This window comes from Anser brachyrhynchus (assembly GCF_964034855.1).
Source record: "Anser brachyrhynchus genome assembly, chromosome: 15".
Taxonomy (NCBI): Eukaryota; Metazoa; Chordata; class Aves; order Anseriformes; family Anatidae; genus Anser; species Anser brachyrhynchus.
In genome coordinates this window covers 780,515-799,470 of record NC_137733.1, presented here as the reverse complement: position 1 = coordinate 799,470, position 18,956 = coordinate 780,515, and the positions used below count along the sequence as shown (strand labels likewise).

The window sequence follows — 18,956 nt, the reverse complement described above, 5'->3', positions numbered from 1 at the left end:
TGACCTGCACATCTTATTTTAGTACCGTAGTTACAGCTTCTTCACTATCTTCATTTCCACTGCCTGAAAGAGCAAGGAACATGATTTATAAAGACTTCAAGTTTCTTCCTTTCTCCATATGCTCTGCTAAGACTGGTGATCCAGGCTTTCCTCTTTCTTTACTTGTTACCAAGCTCAGTAAGTGGTGGGTGATGATTAGCTCACCTTACCCAGTCTTGTGCCCACTCCTATACTGTCAGATAAGGAAGAAAAATGTCCCATCAGCTTTAGGGCTTTTTTTCCCTCTGCTGCCACTGTCCAAGCAGAGTTTTACTTTCAACAGCCTTTGCTCCGGCCAGAGCAGAATACATGAAATTTGCTCATAGTTACAAAGACTCCCCTTGTTTTTAGTAATAACTTGTCAGCTGCATACTTGTTCTCCAATCTTTCAAACACATCTACCACCATTATCATCTTTATGTTATTTTCCTTAGATGACAGACTCGAGCCTCTCCTTGTATTTCAGTGCTGTGGCCTGGTCTTCAGTTTTGCATTAAATTAAGGCTTCTCTGCTTCTTAAAAATGTTATACTTCCCACAACTCTTCTACCTCCACATTTTCTCTCCTCGCAGTGCTGTGATGACCAGTTCATAGCATCTTGCTCAGATGAAAATTTCATTTTTTATCACATTCTTGCCACCATTTCGGAAACACAGCTTTAGAATTTATGGCGCAATGCACCTGCAGCCATGTCATGCTGCTTTTATAATGGAAAGAGGACTGTGCCTGGGTGCCTGGCTGAGCATGTTGATGGTCAGAAAAGACAAGTTTGCATTGCAAGGTGTGTTAGCTGGTGGAAGAGCGCATGGAGTAAGCTCTTCAGTGCTTGACATCCTTGAGCTGAGATTGGATGTTTGCCTAAAAACTCTGTGGAAGTTGAATTGCACATACCTGGCTTTGACAGCATTCACTTACACAGCAGGGATAACTATGTGCTTTGCAGGCCTAACTTACACAGTGCGAGGAATTCCTGGTGAAAACTCAGAGGCCTTTTCATTCTCTTATTCACATCAGTAGTCAAACTAGATGAATGTACTGGTATCTCTTAGCCTTCAAATCTTTCTGGCATGCAGAGGTACTGTAAAATGTAAGTAAGGGACATTAGGAACTAATGGCACACTTATCATTGCTAGGGCTGATCCACAAGTTGCATTAGGCTAACAGCGCAGTCTGTATGTTCTGAGCACATATAATGCTGTAGGCGTGGAGGTGTCTGGGTCAGAGCATTCTCCTGGGTGTCCTGGCACCATTCCGAATCTGCTGTGGAATATCTCCCTGCAAACCTGAGCACATTTGGCTCACTCTATTCAGTACGGATAACCACAAGTTGTGGAATCCAGCCACTTGTAAATAAGGACTTTGTTAGGATTAAACAAATGTCCCTTTCTTGTAACAAAAATAGAATAAAAACAGAATGAGTTATGTTGGAAAGAAGGAAACATTTAGTGAATATTTCTATGAAAGTGTTTGGCAATAGATGAGTATGTAAGAAGCCTCTGGTTAAAGACATTATAGTGATATGTTAGTGATTTTACCACGCAGTCAGGACTTTATCACCATGACTGGAGGGATCAAGCACGCCTACAAGTACCACACAGTGGCCAGTGGATTTTATTTGGTGAAAAATGAACAAATCCTTGCACTTGCTTTGTTACAGTTAGCAACAGAGAGCAAACAAACAAAACAGAACTCTGTTAGTGAAGGTGAACTTTTGTGATCATGAGCAGGAGCAGGCCAGGCAGTGGTGATTCACACGAGATGGAGCTCATTAAGGGTGATTTATTAAACTTCTACGTGGCTGGGAGTTACAAAAAATAAAAATAATAGCAAAAAATACCTATGACTGAGATTAAAATAGCAGAAAGATGATCCTACTTTGCCATGATAATCTTATCAAGAGAAGTAGAGTGAAGGAAGCTGAGCAAACATGGCTTATAGAACGGTTAATTTTTTGTTTTATCCTGCCTGGCTTCTATTCCATCCTCATCATACCCGCTCTTCTCCTAGCTGAAGACTGTTGGGTAATTGCTTTGCTATGCACAAGTATCATCTCCATTGTTCTGGTCTTCAAAATTCACATCCAAAACATGTTGCTGAGGTCCAGACAGAGGGGGAAATACTTTTCCTGTGTGGCTAATGCCCATCTGTCTTCTAACTCTCTGGCCTTTGCTGCTTTGTAGACTTTGAGGGCGGGGACATGCAGAAACGGTTGGGAGGGATTGAGCTTTTCTTTATGTGCCCTGCTGGCTTGCGTTTCTGTTTCTCCGTGGTGGCACAAACAACAGTTCGGAGCCAGGCACAGCAAATCTGTCTGCTATGCTGGGAAGCAGCTGTAGAGGAGAAAGTCAGATCCAGGAACAGGATCTGAGTACCATGCAGTACATCAGCCAAGTCAGCAACAATGAAGGGTCTTGAATGGCACTTAGCAGTCAAAATACGCTTGAAAGCTACTGCACATGCAGGTGGTGGCCCACACTTTGCACAGAAAGCAACACAGAGTCCCAACTAAGTTGCTGTTATGCAAGCCTTTGTCTCAGAGCTGGAAGAAACGAATACATGCATTGCTTACACAGCTGCCAGCACCCTGAATGGAGGGGCAGAAGGAGAGCCAGGGACTGAATGAGAGCACAGTGGGAAAGGATGGCATTGGATCTGAACAAGAAGGTGCAGGAGGTGGATGCATTGTTCAATGGAGGATTAAGTATGGGCTGTGGGTGAAGAGTATTGATGGCTAGATACGGTCAGCATAGTGCCCTAGGGGATACCTTTTTCTTGACTGTTGAAAATAGCATCAGTGCTGACTGCAGCTGAAGCCTCACTTCTTGTAAATGACTTCAATCATAACAGAATTAGTGTGACCACAGCTTCGCAGCGGGTGAGGTTATGCTTGTCATTCAAGCAGCTCCTATTGAGCATCCAATAACCCTTCGCAGCTGAATTAACCAGACACCTACAGTTCTATTAATTAGCTCCAGTCGTTAGCAAGTGTTTTACAGCTGCAGCATGGTATGTAAATTAACTTACTCTGAAAGTAAATGTGTGTTTCAGTCTTTAAAAAGCCAGGAAGCCCTAGCCTTGCTGCCTGTACATGAGCAGGGATGGGATGGGTGCCCCAGTGGGATGCAGAGGGACAGACACCCTGGGGGTGATGCAGTCCTGCTGCAAATGGCTTTAATTTGTGCTGCAAATTATTTCAAATCTGTCCCTTCCCCACTGGCTATCAGCATGGCAGTCTCTTCCGAGAGCTTAGGTCTGCTCCTGAGCACAGCTCAAAGTCTTCCACACTCCTTCCCCAGATTGACTGTTTACTTCACTTCCTAGCCACAGCCAGGAGTGAAAAGGTCAGAGGAAAGAGCTGGGCAGGAAGGGGAGGGACTGCAAGCACCACTCTTCGTTTGCTAGTTAGCAGGGAGGGTTGAAATCACTGCACTGTGTTTCCATTGCCCCGGGGGAGAAATGCAGCTAATTTGACAATGCTGGCACTTTATTAAACAGAGAATGAGAGATTTGGCAGCTGGCACTGCTACAGAAATCTTCAGGAGATGCCTGCTGTGCCTGTAGGTGTGACAGAGTCCCTAAATCAGTGCCTGCAGGTGAGCAGGTGCTTTAGAGAGCTCTTCCTTAGAGGGTGGGTCAGAGTGATGTTGTGAATGCACAAACTGCCCAAGGATTTTGTGTTTTGGAGCAGCCTACAGATACCTGCCAGAGATCAGCCTGGCCGTTGTGTTGTGTGCTGGAGAGAGAGCAGCAAAGAAAAGGAAGGGGAGGAGCAAGGGAGGTGGAAAGATAGGTAGTTTAAAAATACAGGCCAGCTTTATCTCCTTTTTCATTAAGAGAACTTCTAGCCACTTCTGGCCTTCTTGTTCTCTAAGGACATCTTTATTTTTTTTCTTTCTTTTTCTGAGCTACCTCAGGTTTGCATTTCACATTAAAGACACAAGGAAAGGATTTAGGCATTTCACTTGGGAAGATATGGGTCACTTCTCCTAAACATACTCTGAAAGAAAGTACGTTTACTTCAGTCAGGAAGAAACCGAAATGTGCTCAGTCTTTATTCTTTTCATTCGATGTCCCTCATTGGGAAGCCCCTTACCATAAATCTAGTTCTAGTTTTGTTTTTCTCAGGGATGCTGGAGAACCTTTTAAGCCACCTTGGGCTTGTTCTACCACTGATGCTGTCACCTGGGCGCTCATTTATATAAAAAGGTAGGAGTCATTCACTTGGGGCCTGAGGGGTTAAAACACCATACAGATGGGGCTGGGAAAGGAGGACAGGGAGCAGGATAATAATCTCTGCTGACTGCAAACCAGTTTGGCAGACTTCACCCTGGAGTTTTTTTCCAGCTTAACTTCTTAAAACTGTTTGCATTCAGACAGTCACTTTGCTCTGTTCTTGTAGCTGCTGCATCTCGTCGTGTTTGTGGCTTCCCCAATTTATGCACTGCTGTGGGAAAATAGAGGGTTTGGCAACTAATTCCAGCTTTAAACAGAAATAACAGAAATGCTGCCTGACGGGCTCAGCCAGGGGTGGCTGACAAGGGAGCAGGAGGCTGCTTGGCAGGACAAACCAAAGAGCGGTTTTAGGGAAGCAGCACAGTAAAGAGTCATTATAATTAATACCTGTATGGTCTTTAGTTTTCTCTTTGTCACAATGGCCAAGGCACCGTGAATGATCTTTAGTCATGTTTGAGCAGGAAACCTATTTATATTCTGAAGAATTATCACTGATAGAAGAGCTGACTTTGTAGAGTAACTCATGCTGTACAAATTAATTCAGTAAGGCACACTATGTAACAGTTGGTTTCTTAAAAGTGGCTGTAGTTTTAAAGGGAATGTGAGTTACAGTATGGGGAAAGACCTTTTATCTTAGAAACTCTAGCGATGACTTCATTTACTGCTTGCAGTTACTGTAAGCACTACAGATCTGCGCTGATAGAGGACATTTCTGTGAAAGACACTGCCTTCTTTGAAGTGATTTGGTTCAGCTGGTTGTCTAAGCCTATTTTTCACAGATTTCAAGAAATGTTTGGGGGATTGCAGAATTACTTTATCAGAAGTGATATGACTTTTTTAAAATCACACAGATCATGTTTTGTCAAATTAAGCATCATAGTCACAGCTACGGCGCTGTGGGGCACTGATTTTACACTTTATGAGCAGACAAATGCAGAGGTGCCTTCACCAATTTCTTATAAGTGGTATTACAAAACAGCCTGATGTATTTTTAACTTTCTCTGAATGCAGCTCAGCCACTAGAAACTGAAGGTGCAAATCTATATGCTTGTGCTCTCTGAGCCTGGTCATCAGGAGCTAAATCACAAATTCTTTTCAACTATAAAGTCTGTACCCTGTAGAACATCAGCAATTTCAGGCAAGAAATACATTTTTTAAGTCTAAAGATGTCTGCATCTTTGCTGTTTTTGCATATGTTGAGTTATAGAGAGAAATCATTCCCCCAGTACATCATAATGATACAGTGTCCACTGCCTTATGAAGTGCATGTGAATAGCAGTTTAGGACAGTTTTATTTTTCCTCACTGATATTCATGTGGTTTGGTTATGTCAGACAGCAACTTTTCTTGCTTAAAGCCTTGTTGCTTTTAATAGGTACAAGGGAAGCCAGCACTGGTGTAATTAGCTCAGCCGAGGGTTTAATTCACCTCCTCAAAACTTAGGCACTGCTGTAGTCTTAAACACACTGCTCCTGCTGTTGCATATTTAAGAGAGAGCTAGATTTTTAGGCAAGTTCATCCTGCGCATGCTATCTGCTTGCATCTTTGTTTGAGGCTCTTTGGGGCAGGAATCCTCTGCTGGACCAGCTCTAACAGCTTGTTCAGCAAGGCAAGGTATCAGACCCCATGGAGACCTGCCTGTCACCTGCACTCACATACATAGCAGATAGAGGTTGTTAACAGGATAGGTACCAGAGTACTTAGCACTGAAAACAGAGATGCTATTCTTTTTTTAAAAACTTTCACAATAAAGTTTATTACATTAATAGCATTAAAAATATTATAAAATAATAAAATACTCTGCTTGGCAGAAAAATTATGCCAGGGTTTTAAAACCCCAGGTTTGTGCAAACAGTTTTTGTAAACATAAGAAGTCAAGTGTTCAAGTTGCATCCCAAAATACAGTAAGTTGCTACAAAAATAAGTTTGCTCACTGTCAAACATGTTTAAAAACCCAGAAGGCTGGATTTCTTTACACATCTCTCACACGTCCCTATACAGTTAATGCTGTACTTAGATCTGAAATGGGAAGGATTTCAGGTAGTCCTTTAGAACAGGATTGAGAGGGATTTGGTTTAAGTTCTCTCTTCCAAAAGTCTTCACGATGCTCTTCCGACAGAGCTCCTGCAAGGGCTGCACGCGGACTTTGCGCAGGGGGGTAACCAGTACCTTCCTTGGGGAGCTTAAGTAATGTTCCAGCAGCTTGAAAAGACAGTCAAAAGTCTCTTTGCTGCCATCCAGGCTGAAGCGCCCAGTCTGAAAGTTTATCCGGATGCTGGTGGGCCCAGTTGCTGTCTTAACACTGATAGCAAAGAAACAATTCTTCTGCGTGCTGTCCCTGATGAGGAAGGTGCCCTCGGGCTCAGACTTCAGCTTCTCATGGGCAGCACTGACAGTCAGAGGTCCCCAGTAAAAGCCACAGGCATCCAGCAGGCTGCTTGCTCGAGTGATGCTACTAAAATCCGCTTGCGAGCGAAAGGTTCGGAAGCGCGTGTTGCTCTGTGCCTGCAGAGTGCCGGGCTGGCCTGGGCCGTGGTAGCCTCGAGCCTGTGAACGATCCCGTGCTGGAGGGTCAAGTAGACATCTCGGGTCTGCTGCAACTGCATTATCTGCTGACACCTTGCTGTGCGCTACCATCCTACAGCCTAGACCAGCGGATGCGGTCTTCCATAGCGTCAGTGGCTACGGCAGGGCAGCTTTCCAGTAGCTATTCTGAAATGCCAGAGAGACACAAAGTGAGATCCCCAGGGAAAAGTGGCTGCAATCTCCAAATGACCAAGTCTTCCATTCACATGCCTCCCACCCATTATAAAATAATAAAATATTCATTTGACAATTTACACTGGGCAAACAACTGCTTGCTTTTGGACAAGATTAGCAGTCTATTACTACTGCAGAGTCCAAAGCTCCAAAAATATTTAGCAAGGATCACGAACAGCTAAAGAGGATAATGCAATTTCCCTGCTGTGAGCCTGCAGAAGCATCTCAGGACCTGGAGTGACCTAAACGGAAGGAACCTCTCATTGAGAAGTCACCCGGTGCTTGCTCCAACAGTCACAAGTCTTCAGACAACAAAGCAAGGAGGTTCTCCAACCACTCTCTCTGCACCTCCCTCTTTCCCTTCCCCCGTGCCAAGTGCTGTCTGAACTTGCAGGCAGCATCATTTGGTGCTCTGGGTGCAAAAGAGAAAGCGGGTGAAGGCAGCAGAACCCCTGCAGCTGGGCACGAGCCTGCAGGTAACTGGGGAAGAGAGCGAGGTGAATAGATGCCATTGTGTGACCGAGGCGTAACTTGGAAGGGCAGCCTGCAGCACTGCCAATTTACACAGTAATCCTCAAACTCCTTCCCTCTCTCCTGTTAACCTGAGGCTCAGCCATAAAAGGCTGTTTCCTATTCCCCCAACTTTCCCTTGGGATAGCAATGCTCCAACCTCACTAGCTTACACAAATCAACCTCTATGAACCCTTAAAGCATTACTGCTCTGTCTCTCTCTCTCTTTTTTGTATTACATGCACGTTAAGTGGCCCAATCTAAATTGCTTCCTATTGATATATCTTTCAGCATGAGGGACTAAATTCATCCCTCGTGTTACTTCAAAGGAATTAGCAGTGCTGCACCAGGAATGAGTTTGGCCTGAAATGTCTACCTCTGACAGTGTGGTTCGATACATCTCTGCCGGCTGCCTTGACCTTACTGGCAAGCATAGATTTTAGGATTTATCCCTACAGTCAGATATAGATCTGCAGCTTGTTGAGAAACCTTGAAGGATTCTCAGAAATGAATCCCTCAGCCATCTTACGGTTCAGGGTAACATGCTAATGCAGATTTCAAAGAAAGTACACCGCTAGATTCCTGTCTGCACTAATTTAACAGCTTGCTGTTTGGTTTCAGTTAGGTCAGATTACCCTCCTGAAACACCACGGCGGCTTGTAAAAATCCTTCTGCTGGCAAATAACAGGCTGAAAGCAGCACCGGGCTTTCCTTGCACAAGCAGAAGAAAACTGATGTCAGTTTTTCCAGTTTCTGGGCCAGGATTATCGCTTGGCATTTCAAGTTAACACAAAATTAAGTTTCGGCGCACGCTGCTGACAAAAAACGGCCGAGCCCAAGGGCCGCGGGGCTGCCCGCCTAGAGCCACCCGGCGCCGGGGTAAGCTGCGGGGCCCCGGGGGGTGCCTGCCCCCGTCCTGCCCCGGTCCGCGGGCCCCTCAGAGGGACACGGCGGCTGATTCCTCTCTTACACCCCCCCGAGGCTCCACAGCGAACACAACCTCCGACCCAGAGAGGGAAGGGAGCCCACACCCCCACGGCAGCCCCCCCCCTTACCTTCGGCCGCAGCGCGCACCGTACGCGGGGGCTGCGCGCCCGGTGGCGGGCGCTCGGTGCTGGCCCAGGCGGCCTCCGGAGCATCCTCCGTGCGGGGCCCCCCCCTGCCTGGCTCCGCTGCGAGCCGCGGCTGCCCCGGGCGGCACCTCCAGCGCTCTGGGCCCGCTCATCGCCTCTGCTTTCTATTTAACGCGGCGGCGGCGGCGCTTTTCTGCGCGCCCGCCCCTCCCCGGCCTTCTCCGAAAACACGTGGCCCCGCTTCGCTTTCACTTTCCCAATGAGTCACGGCTCGCCGGGGCTCAGCCTAGCCGGGCAGGGCTGAGCCGAGCCGGGCTCCCGGCGGAGCGACGGGGGCAGCCGGTACTGCCCCAGCCCCTGCCCCGGGCCGTGCCGGGCCCCGCTGCTCCCTTATCCCCTTGTCCCCCTGTCCCCTTGTCCCGCTGTCCCCTTGTCCCCTGAAAGCCGCCCGAGGGGTGCCGGAGGAGCCCCGCCGCGGCCCGCAGAGGGCGCAGGACTCGGTGTGCCCGGTCCCGGGGGGCGAGGGGAGAGCCGGCGGGGGGCCGGGACGAGCGGGGGGCAAGCGGCCTGCCGAGGGGAGCGGGGCGGCACGGGCAGGGCAGGGGAGGGGGCTTCGTGCCTGGCTGGGGCATGGCCAACAAAGGGTGCAGCCTTGGAGCAGCAGTGGCTTTGCGCTGGAAGAGCATTCAGAGAAACCTGCGAGCCTTCCACTCGGAGGACCGCGCCGACGCTGCGCTGGTTTCAGAGTTCTCAAGCGAGAATTTCTCCGGGGCTTTCTGCAGAGCGATCGGACTTACAAGTAACTGTTCAAATCCCCAGCTGTATGTATGACCTTGGCAGAAGCCAGTGCAGGAGGCTTGGGATGCTGTTCTGCTCACCCACAGGGAGATTTGCCAGCCTCAAGTAATCAAGCCGGTGTTTGATCTGCTCCTTCAGGCAGGTCCCAGCAAAGTGTGCCCTCCTTCAAAGAGGATGCCGCTTAAAGCAGTAACCAACATCTATTTAAAAGGCTGAGAAATCTTTCTTTTGACTCTTCCTTTTTGGAAGCCAGTTGCCCTAACCTAGCGCAGTCATTCACCTTCCCGAGTGTGCGGAAAAAGTTTGTGAGGAATTCGCTGCCTCTCAACTCTGGAATCAATACATAAACTTGTCTCTTCTATGTGGTCGGGGGCATGCAGTATGACAGGTGATTTTTGGAGCCAGACTGCTTTACATCAGGAGCAGAGAGAGGGTGTTTTCCCCTTACAGTCAATGTGGTGTTTTGTGACAATGGAAAGGAAATATTTCTGTCGGATGATTAAGGGCTGGGGGCCAGAAAGGACTTGTGAGTTGCCCTTTGGGATGCAGACAAGGGGATGTATTTCCTGTGCTGGGGCTGTATATTCTTTTCAAAAGCCGCTGTGGTCAGACTGAGTTAGTTAACCTCGTGGTGGTACAGTGCCCTACAGCGATGGGCTGCTGGTGTACAGTAGGCGAACCTGGAAATTTCTGATGATGCTCTAGCCACCAAAATTTACTGTTCATGTAGTACAGTTGTCATGAATTTGGAGAAATGGAGCTCATCATAAATTTTAAGAACTGGCATAGAGATTCCATTTTTGCTCAGAAATCTCTTTCAGGCCATTTCTGAGTGACTGAGCTAGAGCTGAGGTTCATTATGAGCAGCTGGGGGAGGGAAGCTCAGCTGCTTTTCTCTGTAAAACAAAAGCATTCTGGAATGGTGGAACTGAAACTTGCTTTAGAATTCAAACATGCAATAGTGAGAAATGTTTTGCCACTGTTTGCTTTGCTTTGTAGTGTGCTCCTACACACTATGGCTGCTTCATACAAGGCACTGTTCAGACGCAGTAGGACCAGGCCTTGCCCTTGACTGCATAAAACCTACTTAGACAAAACAAAGTCCTCTACCTCCCCTCCATAGAGAAGAGATTTGAAGTGCTTTGACTGTAAGGCAAATCAGAGCCAAAAAATGCACCTCAGATCCTCTAACTCCCAGCTTGGCCCCGAGGCACCGCTTGCTCCTGCCATCACCGCGGCTCTCATGAGTGGAGCAGGGCATGGCCACACAGCAGCACGGCGCTGCAGGTGTTTCTCAGGTGAGATGGAGGCTGGCTGCCGGTTGCCACAGGCATGCCAGGAAAGCTGTTACACTCTCACATAATTTTTAATTTTGTAAGATCACAAGGGAAGGCAGCTCCTCTGGGTGCACGTGCAGTCTGGCTGCCATGGACTGAGTAGCTGACAAAGCGTCTGTCCAAAAAGTCTTCCTCATTCAGTGGGAATGTGGTAATAAAGCTTAACTGCAAACCTTCAGAGCTTGGCAGGGCTCAGATGGGTAGGTGAGCTCCCAGTCACCAGGGAGAGTGATGGAGAGAGTCTGAGCTCAGGCACCAAAAGCCAAGCGCGTCAGGCTGCTGCTTAAAGTTTGCTGTCTTCTGTACGTGAATCGCAGTGAGAGTGGTCTAGGATGCTCCATAAAGTGTTCCAGAAAGGCTTGCCCAGGAGAAGCAGGGCTCAGTTGTGACATGTGAAGGACTTTTACAGTGGGTGAAGATTTTGTGGTAGGAAGAGTTGGGGCTTTAGACTTGAGGGTCTCACACATTGAGTTTTATTGGGATATCTTGTTTTTTTCCCACTCACATTTCCTTTTGCAAGGCCGTGTCCTCAGCCTTCTGTTTACTTCCTTACCCTCTCTCCCTCTACCTAAAATCCCCATGATCTGGGCCTTTGAAAGACATCCATTCCAGCAGGTTTGGATAAAAAGATGTTACTTTTAGACAAAAAGAGGTTACTCTACCCAGTAGAGGGCAGTGCATAAATTTGGAGCTGATGGAGAGCTGCTGAGCAAGAGCGCACATGGAAAGAAGGTCTCCAGAAATGACTGAAGTTTGAAGCACTGCTGCCAAATCAGGTGTTTCTGATCTCTGCTCAATGAGCTCAGCTTAATGAGCACTCGTTGCATATTGCAAGGTGAGTTAGGCCCTCTTTAGAGTCTCTCTGGTAAGTAGAGTCTTCCCTGGCAAACTCTTTCAGACCTTCTGTTGGTTTCTTGTTTGTTTGGATTTTTTTTTTTTCCTTTTCACAAAGTACTATTTCACATGGAGAAAGAAATCCTGCTCCCTTTCTTCCCTGCTTATGGTCTCAGAAAAGAAAGGCAAAGTTTGGGGTGAAAGAAAAAGGATTCCCCTATTTCTCTGGGCAGAAATGTAAACACTTCTGATGTGAAGGATTGTATCAGTAAAGCTCCTAAGGTTTGGATAAAGAACAAACTCAATTTTGTTTAAAATAAGAGCCCTGACTCCTATTTCATAAACATTGGATTGGAAAATGAGGAAAAAAAAAAATCAGAGGATACTCTAGTCATTTCTACAGCAGGAACATGGCTTGCTCGCTGGTGAGAAATGCATTGGGTGCAGCGAAAGGTCTGCCAGAAGGCAGTGAGGGAAAAAGCACAGATCTTGAGAATGGTGTTGAAGGTGGGAGAGCACTATGTCTCTTGGGGATAATATATGTGATGTTTCCCTGTTTTTCTAGGTTCTTTTTTTCAGAAAACATACCCTGAGCCATGTTAGCAGCAGTGTAAGGTAGGCAGAGCTTTCTTTATGATTGCTCCAAGCCTTTCTTCACCCTGTGAAACCACCAAGGGGTAGGAGGCTGTGATACCATGTATGGTATTCCCCAGAATAAAATCCCTCGTGGGGCACTCCACACCCTACTGAATTCATCCACCCTGCAGGGACAGTCCTCTGGAAGAAAAAAAAAATGCAAATAACTTAAAACAATTAGAAAATCAGTGGACACTCCCCATTTCAGCTGCATTCCTTTTTTTTGAGACGAGATGCAGACACTGATTCTCATAGGAAGCCAAATGAATTGGTAGGCCAACATGTCTGTGGAATGGTGTTTTGGTTAGAGTTTGGTATAGCAAGTGGATGATCAGTGTGGGAGTTAATACATGAATGTTAAATCAGCTAATTCTGTTGTTTTTATTAAGACAGTTGGCAATGAGTAATTAAAATATTTTCCCAGGCCTAATAAATCACTGTTTTCTTGTATGAATGATTCAAGTAGGTAGGGTCACATATGTTATTATTAGTGTTTTGAGGTTAGAGCCTCCCTTGTGCTGCTGTTGGAGGTGGTATCCCTTGGATGAAAGAGCTCATTGTCTAAACTGCCCAAACCAGCAGCATGATTTGCAGAGCAGAAGAACTGAAGCACCGAGAAGTTCAGTGATTTGCTTTAAGTCAGAGAGTGAGACAGTCTGCAAAAGGGCTAGGACTGGAATGTAATTCAGGTCTTCAGAGCCCCGTACTAGAAACTTAACCACAATACCATCCTTCCTGTTTTAGTGGGTTTTGTTTTCTTCTCCAGAATCTGAATTTTCATTTAAATGAAACCCCTGAAATCGGAATTCTTTGATTTTGCAAGTAAAGTAGACACCACATTGTTTCTGAGCTTGCTTTCAGATGTACTGAAACCAGCAGCACTGAGAGAAGTGTGAACCTCCATCACCCACTTTAACTTGGTATTAAGGTCAGAGCTTGATGTAGTTAAATGGGACATGCCCAAAAGATCTAACTACCCTGACTAGACATTTCCTTATACATCTCCATTTCCATACTATCCATACTGTTGTGTTGTAGGTTAAGAGGTGATAAAGTGAGCCTGTTCAATACAGCTTATCCTCTTAACCTTTTAGGCATTTGTCTTTAGGCAAAATGGCTATAAAAATGACTCACTTTATACTGATATTAATGCCCATGTTATGTGTCACTCAAGGATGCTGGGTTTATTAGTTTCTCCATGGCAGCATACGTTAAGTCATTATGCCAAGAACAAAATAGAGTTTGAGATGTCCTCAGATGGTTTTCATGTCTATACCTAGGTTAGGGGTGGCCAGTAAGTACACAAGCAGTATTCTGAGCTGGATTTCAAGCTGTTCTGCAGATAATGTACAATTTAGATCCCATCCAGCTAGGATGGATGATAGAAAATTTTAATTTTTGTCTTCTAACAAGGATTGCTGTCAGTATTAGCCATGAGGATGTGCATATGTCTACTGGCTAGGATGAAAAGCTGTGTTTTTGGGAAGTTAAACTAATTAAGCTTAAGAGCATGCTAAAATTGAGTAAGAGTGGAGCCTCTCCCTCTCATGAGTTGCTCTGAATATTCCAGACAAATTCTTTGAAATATATCTCTGTAAGAGAAATAAACTGTTATGCTTTAAATAAGTCCTAAATTCTCTGAGGCTATGAGGAATTTTTTTTTTCTTTTTTCTCCCTAAGTTGACTACTTTGGAATTGTTTATTTAAAATGTTGTTAGTTTCTTCTTCTGGAGCAGTTAATGTTGGTTTACTTGGACCCTGCCTGCTCTTCAGTGGAAGCTCATTTGTTGATATTAACCAAGTCAAATAAAGATCTGCGTTAGTCTTATGAATTCAAATGCTAAGCAGTTAGCTATACAAGAATGTGGTTTGGATTGACTACATTTCAGTACAGACATCCTTCTTGGTAATTAGCTGAGTAAAAAGAAAAAGAGAAAAAAGGAAGGACTGAAGTTGTTGGTAGAAGCATTGTGAAAGGGCAACATGCTTTCTGGTGGTGTTTGTTTTTTTTAATTTTCTTCATACAAATGAGAGATTTGCATAGCATGGGCGTGGGTGGGTGTGGGCCTGTGTGTATGCACAAACTCCACAATTGGCAGAGGAATTCTAGGTCCCCAGCAATCATGCTGGTGCTAGTTGCAGAGGTAGTAGGCTGCCTTTCAGATGGGAGAACTACCGCAGTAAAAACTGAACTGGATATTTTAAAGGAGAACCATATGATGGTAGCTTGGCTTCCACTTACTGGACTGCAGAGGTTTCGATGGTGGCTGGAGGAACATGTACCTTGAATTTCACAGCCAGTTGCTAATTTTACTTCCATCTGGATACCATGATACCTGAGTGATCCTTTCAGAAGTAAGCCAGAACAGACTGCCTTCCTCTGCCCCCTCTCCATTGCCTCCGTCATCACCCCAGCAGCTCTCTCCTTTGCTCTTGAAGCTACGTTCTCTATTTTTCCATTCCCCCATTCTTGTGTATTTTCAGATCCCAGGCCAACGAATGAGGAGTGGTAAAATGGCACAGGAAAATCAGCTGTAGCACTGAACTCTGCTGTAGATTTTGGAGCTGAAGTTAGTGCTCACACATGCAGTTGGAGTCCTCCATGTAATGTCAGAAGGGGATGCTGGAGAGGTCATAAGCTTTGGGGGATATTTATTTGTGAAGTGGGGGTGTTGAGGGTACCAAACAAAACATCCGTTCATAATCCAAAAAGGCCTCCAGTGTCTCTTTGTCACTATTTTAATGGTATTACTACCCTCTGGTCTTACAGTTTTCCATTCTTAACAGTCATTTTCTGCCACTTCCCTGTGCTTTCAATGACTAGTTAGTCTGTGTCCTGCATGGTTTACAAGATTACAGATTTGCATTTACTGCTGCAGGTGAACATTGATGCCATTTCTGGTGCTCTCATGATTCCATCTATTAAAATCACACAGAAATAACTTCTTATAAAGTAATTCAAAGGCTGTGTCATCAGTGTCTGATACATTTCATTCACAGGCACAACCAACATGAGGAGATTTTTATGGTTGGGGTGAGGTAGAGCAAATGACTCAAATGTTCCCCCACATTTGGTTTTCAGTCCACAGAAACAGATGAAAATTCACTCTTAATATTGTCAGACGGACCCAAATCTCAGTTTTATTTCCTTGAATGTAGAGAGACTCAACAGTCCAAATTAAAGGGGAAAAAAAAGTGGGTTGGCTTTTAAAGTGAATGAAGGCAGATACAGTGCTGTTAGAGAATCCAGAAGTAGCACACAGGAAGCTGAAAAATCAAAAGGTGATGGTGTTGTAAATCAGCTTCTCATCCAGATCCACGCGGACAATCTTATTTATTTCACAATGCACTGAGACACTTTCAGATGACTTGGTTGGATTGTTAATACTTGAAATCATCAAGCCTCAGTCTGAATAAATCACCATTAAAACTCAGCCACAAAAAGCTATTTTTGTAGGTTTTCCTACTATTATGATATGCAGGCCCCTATATTCCTACTGTGATTGCTATTTTAATAACTGATATTTTTACAGTCGCAATCTAATCTCAAGATCATAAACTATCCAGCCTCTTATGATGAAAAAATATTAAGGACCCTTGGTTCTGCAGTAGCAAATAATTCATATATACAACAGATAGGAACTAGTGAATGCACATCTCATTCTGCTACACAGATAGATCCTATATGGATTTTAATGCTGTCTTATGGCCTTGGATAATTATAGAACTTATGTCTGCAAAAATGTAGGCAAAAAATAGGTAATATTAATTTTATTTTCTCAATTTTTGATGTATTTACTGAGAAATTAGCTAGATTTCTGTTCTTCTGTCCTCACTTCCTGGAAAATGATAGGTCTTGATAAGTGGCTCAACAGTCTACTTCAGAACAGAAATATTAATTCCACATTTGCCAAGATAAAGAAGAAAATAAAAGTCAAAACCACTGCCATAATTAACAGTTGTTTTGTTTTATTTTATTTCAGACATCATCCTTCTCCAGAATTATTGCAAACGCTGGCCAATTTTACTTGTGAAGTCAACAAGCTGTGCTCAGAATAAATTAGCTTCATCATATTCCAAACACTGCAGAATTTCTAGGAATCTGGAAAAGAAGTTGGCAATTTCTGACACAAGATAAAAGCACTTTACATGTAGAACTCTTGGCATCTGTAACTAAAGTGATAAATCAAAAACTTAATCCAAAGATATTAATGATGCCTTCTCTAAGTTTAGAAATATTTATATTAGTTAGATACAGACCTCACCACAAATGCTTATGGATTAATTTAGAAGAAATATTATGTTAGGTAAAATTAGCGTATCATAGCATGCAGTCCTTGATGTCCCCTCTCAGTAAATTAGGCAATTGAGAATATGAAAGTGGGAAGAGTGCCCATCTTGGAGGATTTCCTCCAGGAGCACTATAGACATCTTGCTGAATTGCTGTTGGGAGGTTTTACGTCTGTGGTGACTCACTTTGTAAGGGCAGCTTCATCCTCCAGTTCTGTGAGGACTCCTGTTATCAGCTGTCTTAAACTGGGAAGAAATTCTGTGCTGTATTTCAATTGCAAATCCATTTCAGTTCATAATAACGTCAAAATACTGGCAAAGTTTCTGATAATGAGTCTAGAGGAAGCATTAGGATTAGTCACATAAATTGAATTGAGCTTGCCAAGACAACCTTCAAAAACTTATTGACCATATTAGTAGTGACATGTGATGATCTCAAACTCCAAGTCATTCTAATACAACTTTACTCACAGAAAACCCTTTTGGTAAGGTGGCTGGAGCTATTCTTATCCACAAACAGTTTAGAATTGTTCCTCTGTTTAGTTTTTTGCTCCAGCTGTCCTGTTCTGACTGTCTCATACCTCGAGCATGGCCTGAGTAACCTCTCAGTTTCTGCAGTGGTACCAAAGTTATGGTCCATGACGTTCTGGTTTTACTTCTAAACAGAATGATCCGTATGTTCCTGATATTACAGCCCCACTCAACATAAATTACTGCAGCCTTCAGGTGACTGCTCTTTCAGTAAATACCTATGCTGAAGTTCTGTAATTAGATTTCTCTAATCACCACTTTCAAAATGCAGATTAGCAGTTGGGTGATAATTTGTAATTAAAAAAAAATATATAATTCTTCAAATGTCAAGTAATGGAGCATTTTCCCTTGAGAATTTTTATGGGCAAACAGATGCAATTAAGCACCTATATATAATACAATAATACAAAGAAATCCCAATAAACTGATGAATGTGAATTTAAATCCCATGCTCTTTCTAATGATTTCCCATGTAAGTAGGTGAACATCCTCTCTCCCTGAGTCTATGGGGAAAGGTTAGAATACTAACAGGGAATATGGATTTTCCATGCAATGAAAGCTCATGCCCTTTCATGCCATGACTTCCACAAAACAGAGGTGGAGGACTTACGGCTAAGATCCTGCACACCCTAACAGCTTTTCCTGTCTTTGGAGGCCTGCCAGAGACCCAGAATTTCTGGCTACATTAAAAATGCTCCTGTGTCCTCCCAGATGGGTACTTGCTTTGGTCAGGAGGAAATCTTTAATGAGGTTAGCTTTCTTTGCTAAAGGCTTGGCAGGAGCTTCATCAGAGCCCTTCAGAGGATTTCCAGTTAGAGTAGTATGTAAGCCCAGTAACAATAGTACAAGGTCTGTGATCTTAGGTTGTTTCTCAGTTTTTTTCCTTCATCCAAAAAGATGAAGACTTTGTTCTCTAGTGTGTGCTGGTTCTTTAATAGGAATGGGATGCAAGTGCCATGGCTTCACATTAGCCTTTACTTCAGCATCCAAAGTGCTGCTGGTGGCATTGTGGCAATCACTGTTGTTAGCAAAATGGAAAGTAGACTTGCACCCAGAACAGACCACTGGGGTCCAGACCACTTCCTTGCTAAAAATAGTTTATTTTTTAAGAGACAAAAACACATACATTTGATGCTCACTTCTAGATACATTTGTGTTACACATTTTGAATTATCTGAAAGGGTACCACTTAGCTCCCTTCATTTTCCTGCCTTCACCCTGAATTTATATTCCTCTCATATTTTTCCTTTACTTTCTTACTGTCCCGTTTTCCCCAGAACAACCATTGACTGTTGTGCTGCATTCCTGAGAAGCCCAAGATTGAGGTTGTGCATGTTCCAGGGATGTGACGCTGTGGGATAATGGCACGGAAGGGTCCCAGGTGACAGCACTGGAAAAAGCATCTCACCTGGTTCAAGCTTCTTGCTTGCTCATGGGTCATACTGAAAATAGCTCACCCCTGATCAGTCTGCAATAAATAGCTTGTATCCCAGCAGTGTGTTACGTAGTTTTCTGCACTTTTCCTTCTCTGTTTCTGTATGAAACTCAAAAAAAAAAAAAAAAAGTTAATTCAGTACACACACACACACAAAAGAATGCATTTACTATTTACTTTCAGTGGCTGCGTTTACCATCAAAGTTGATAGTGTTTCCTGAAATTGGTTTCTGATCCCCCTGAAAGGCTGTGGGTTTGGGTGCTTTTGCTTTTTTTTTTTTTCCCCTTCTCCTCTCTTTCTCTCTCTCTCTTTTCTTAAAGGTTAATTTCAGGGAAACTGAGCAATACACTTGAAACTCTAAAATATCAACTGTGCAGATGAACTGCGGTACCAAGAGTGTAACTTGTGACCTGTCTCCAGTTCCTCGAATTCCAGTGAATTCCCGGTTTCCACTAATGGGTGGCAGGCAGATCAGTGTGT

The 18,956-nt window shown here is 44.3% G+C and overlaps 1 protein-coding gene across 1 annotated transcript; it reads right to left on the bottom strand.

Annotated features, from left to right (window-relative positions):
• Window positions 1-5,998: 5,998 nt before the first annotated feature.
• Window positions 5,999-9,091, bottom strand: SOCS1 (suppressor of cytokine signaling 1). Its single transcript, XM_080556968.1, has 2 exons — window positions 8,597-9,091; window positions 5,999-6,983 (listed from the first exon to the last, which is right to left on the bottom strand). The coding sequence occupies exon 2, from the start codon at window positions 6,906-6,908 to the stop codon at window positions 6,285-6,287; it is 624 nt and encodes a 207-aa protein (XP_080413094.1). The 5' UTR covers window positions 6,909-6,983; window positions 8,597-9,091; the 3' UTR covers window positions 5,999-6,284.
• Window positions 9,092-18,956: the final 9,865 nt, after the last annotated feature.

Excerpts from the sequence above, each read along its gene's own strand:
- SOCS1 (XM_080556968.1), bottom strand. The coding sequence starts at position 6,908 with ATGGTAGCGCACAGCAAGGTGTCAGCAGATAATGCAGTTGCAGCAGAC.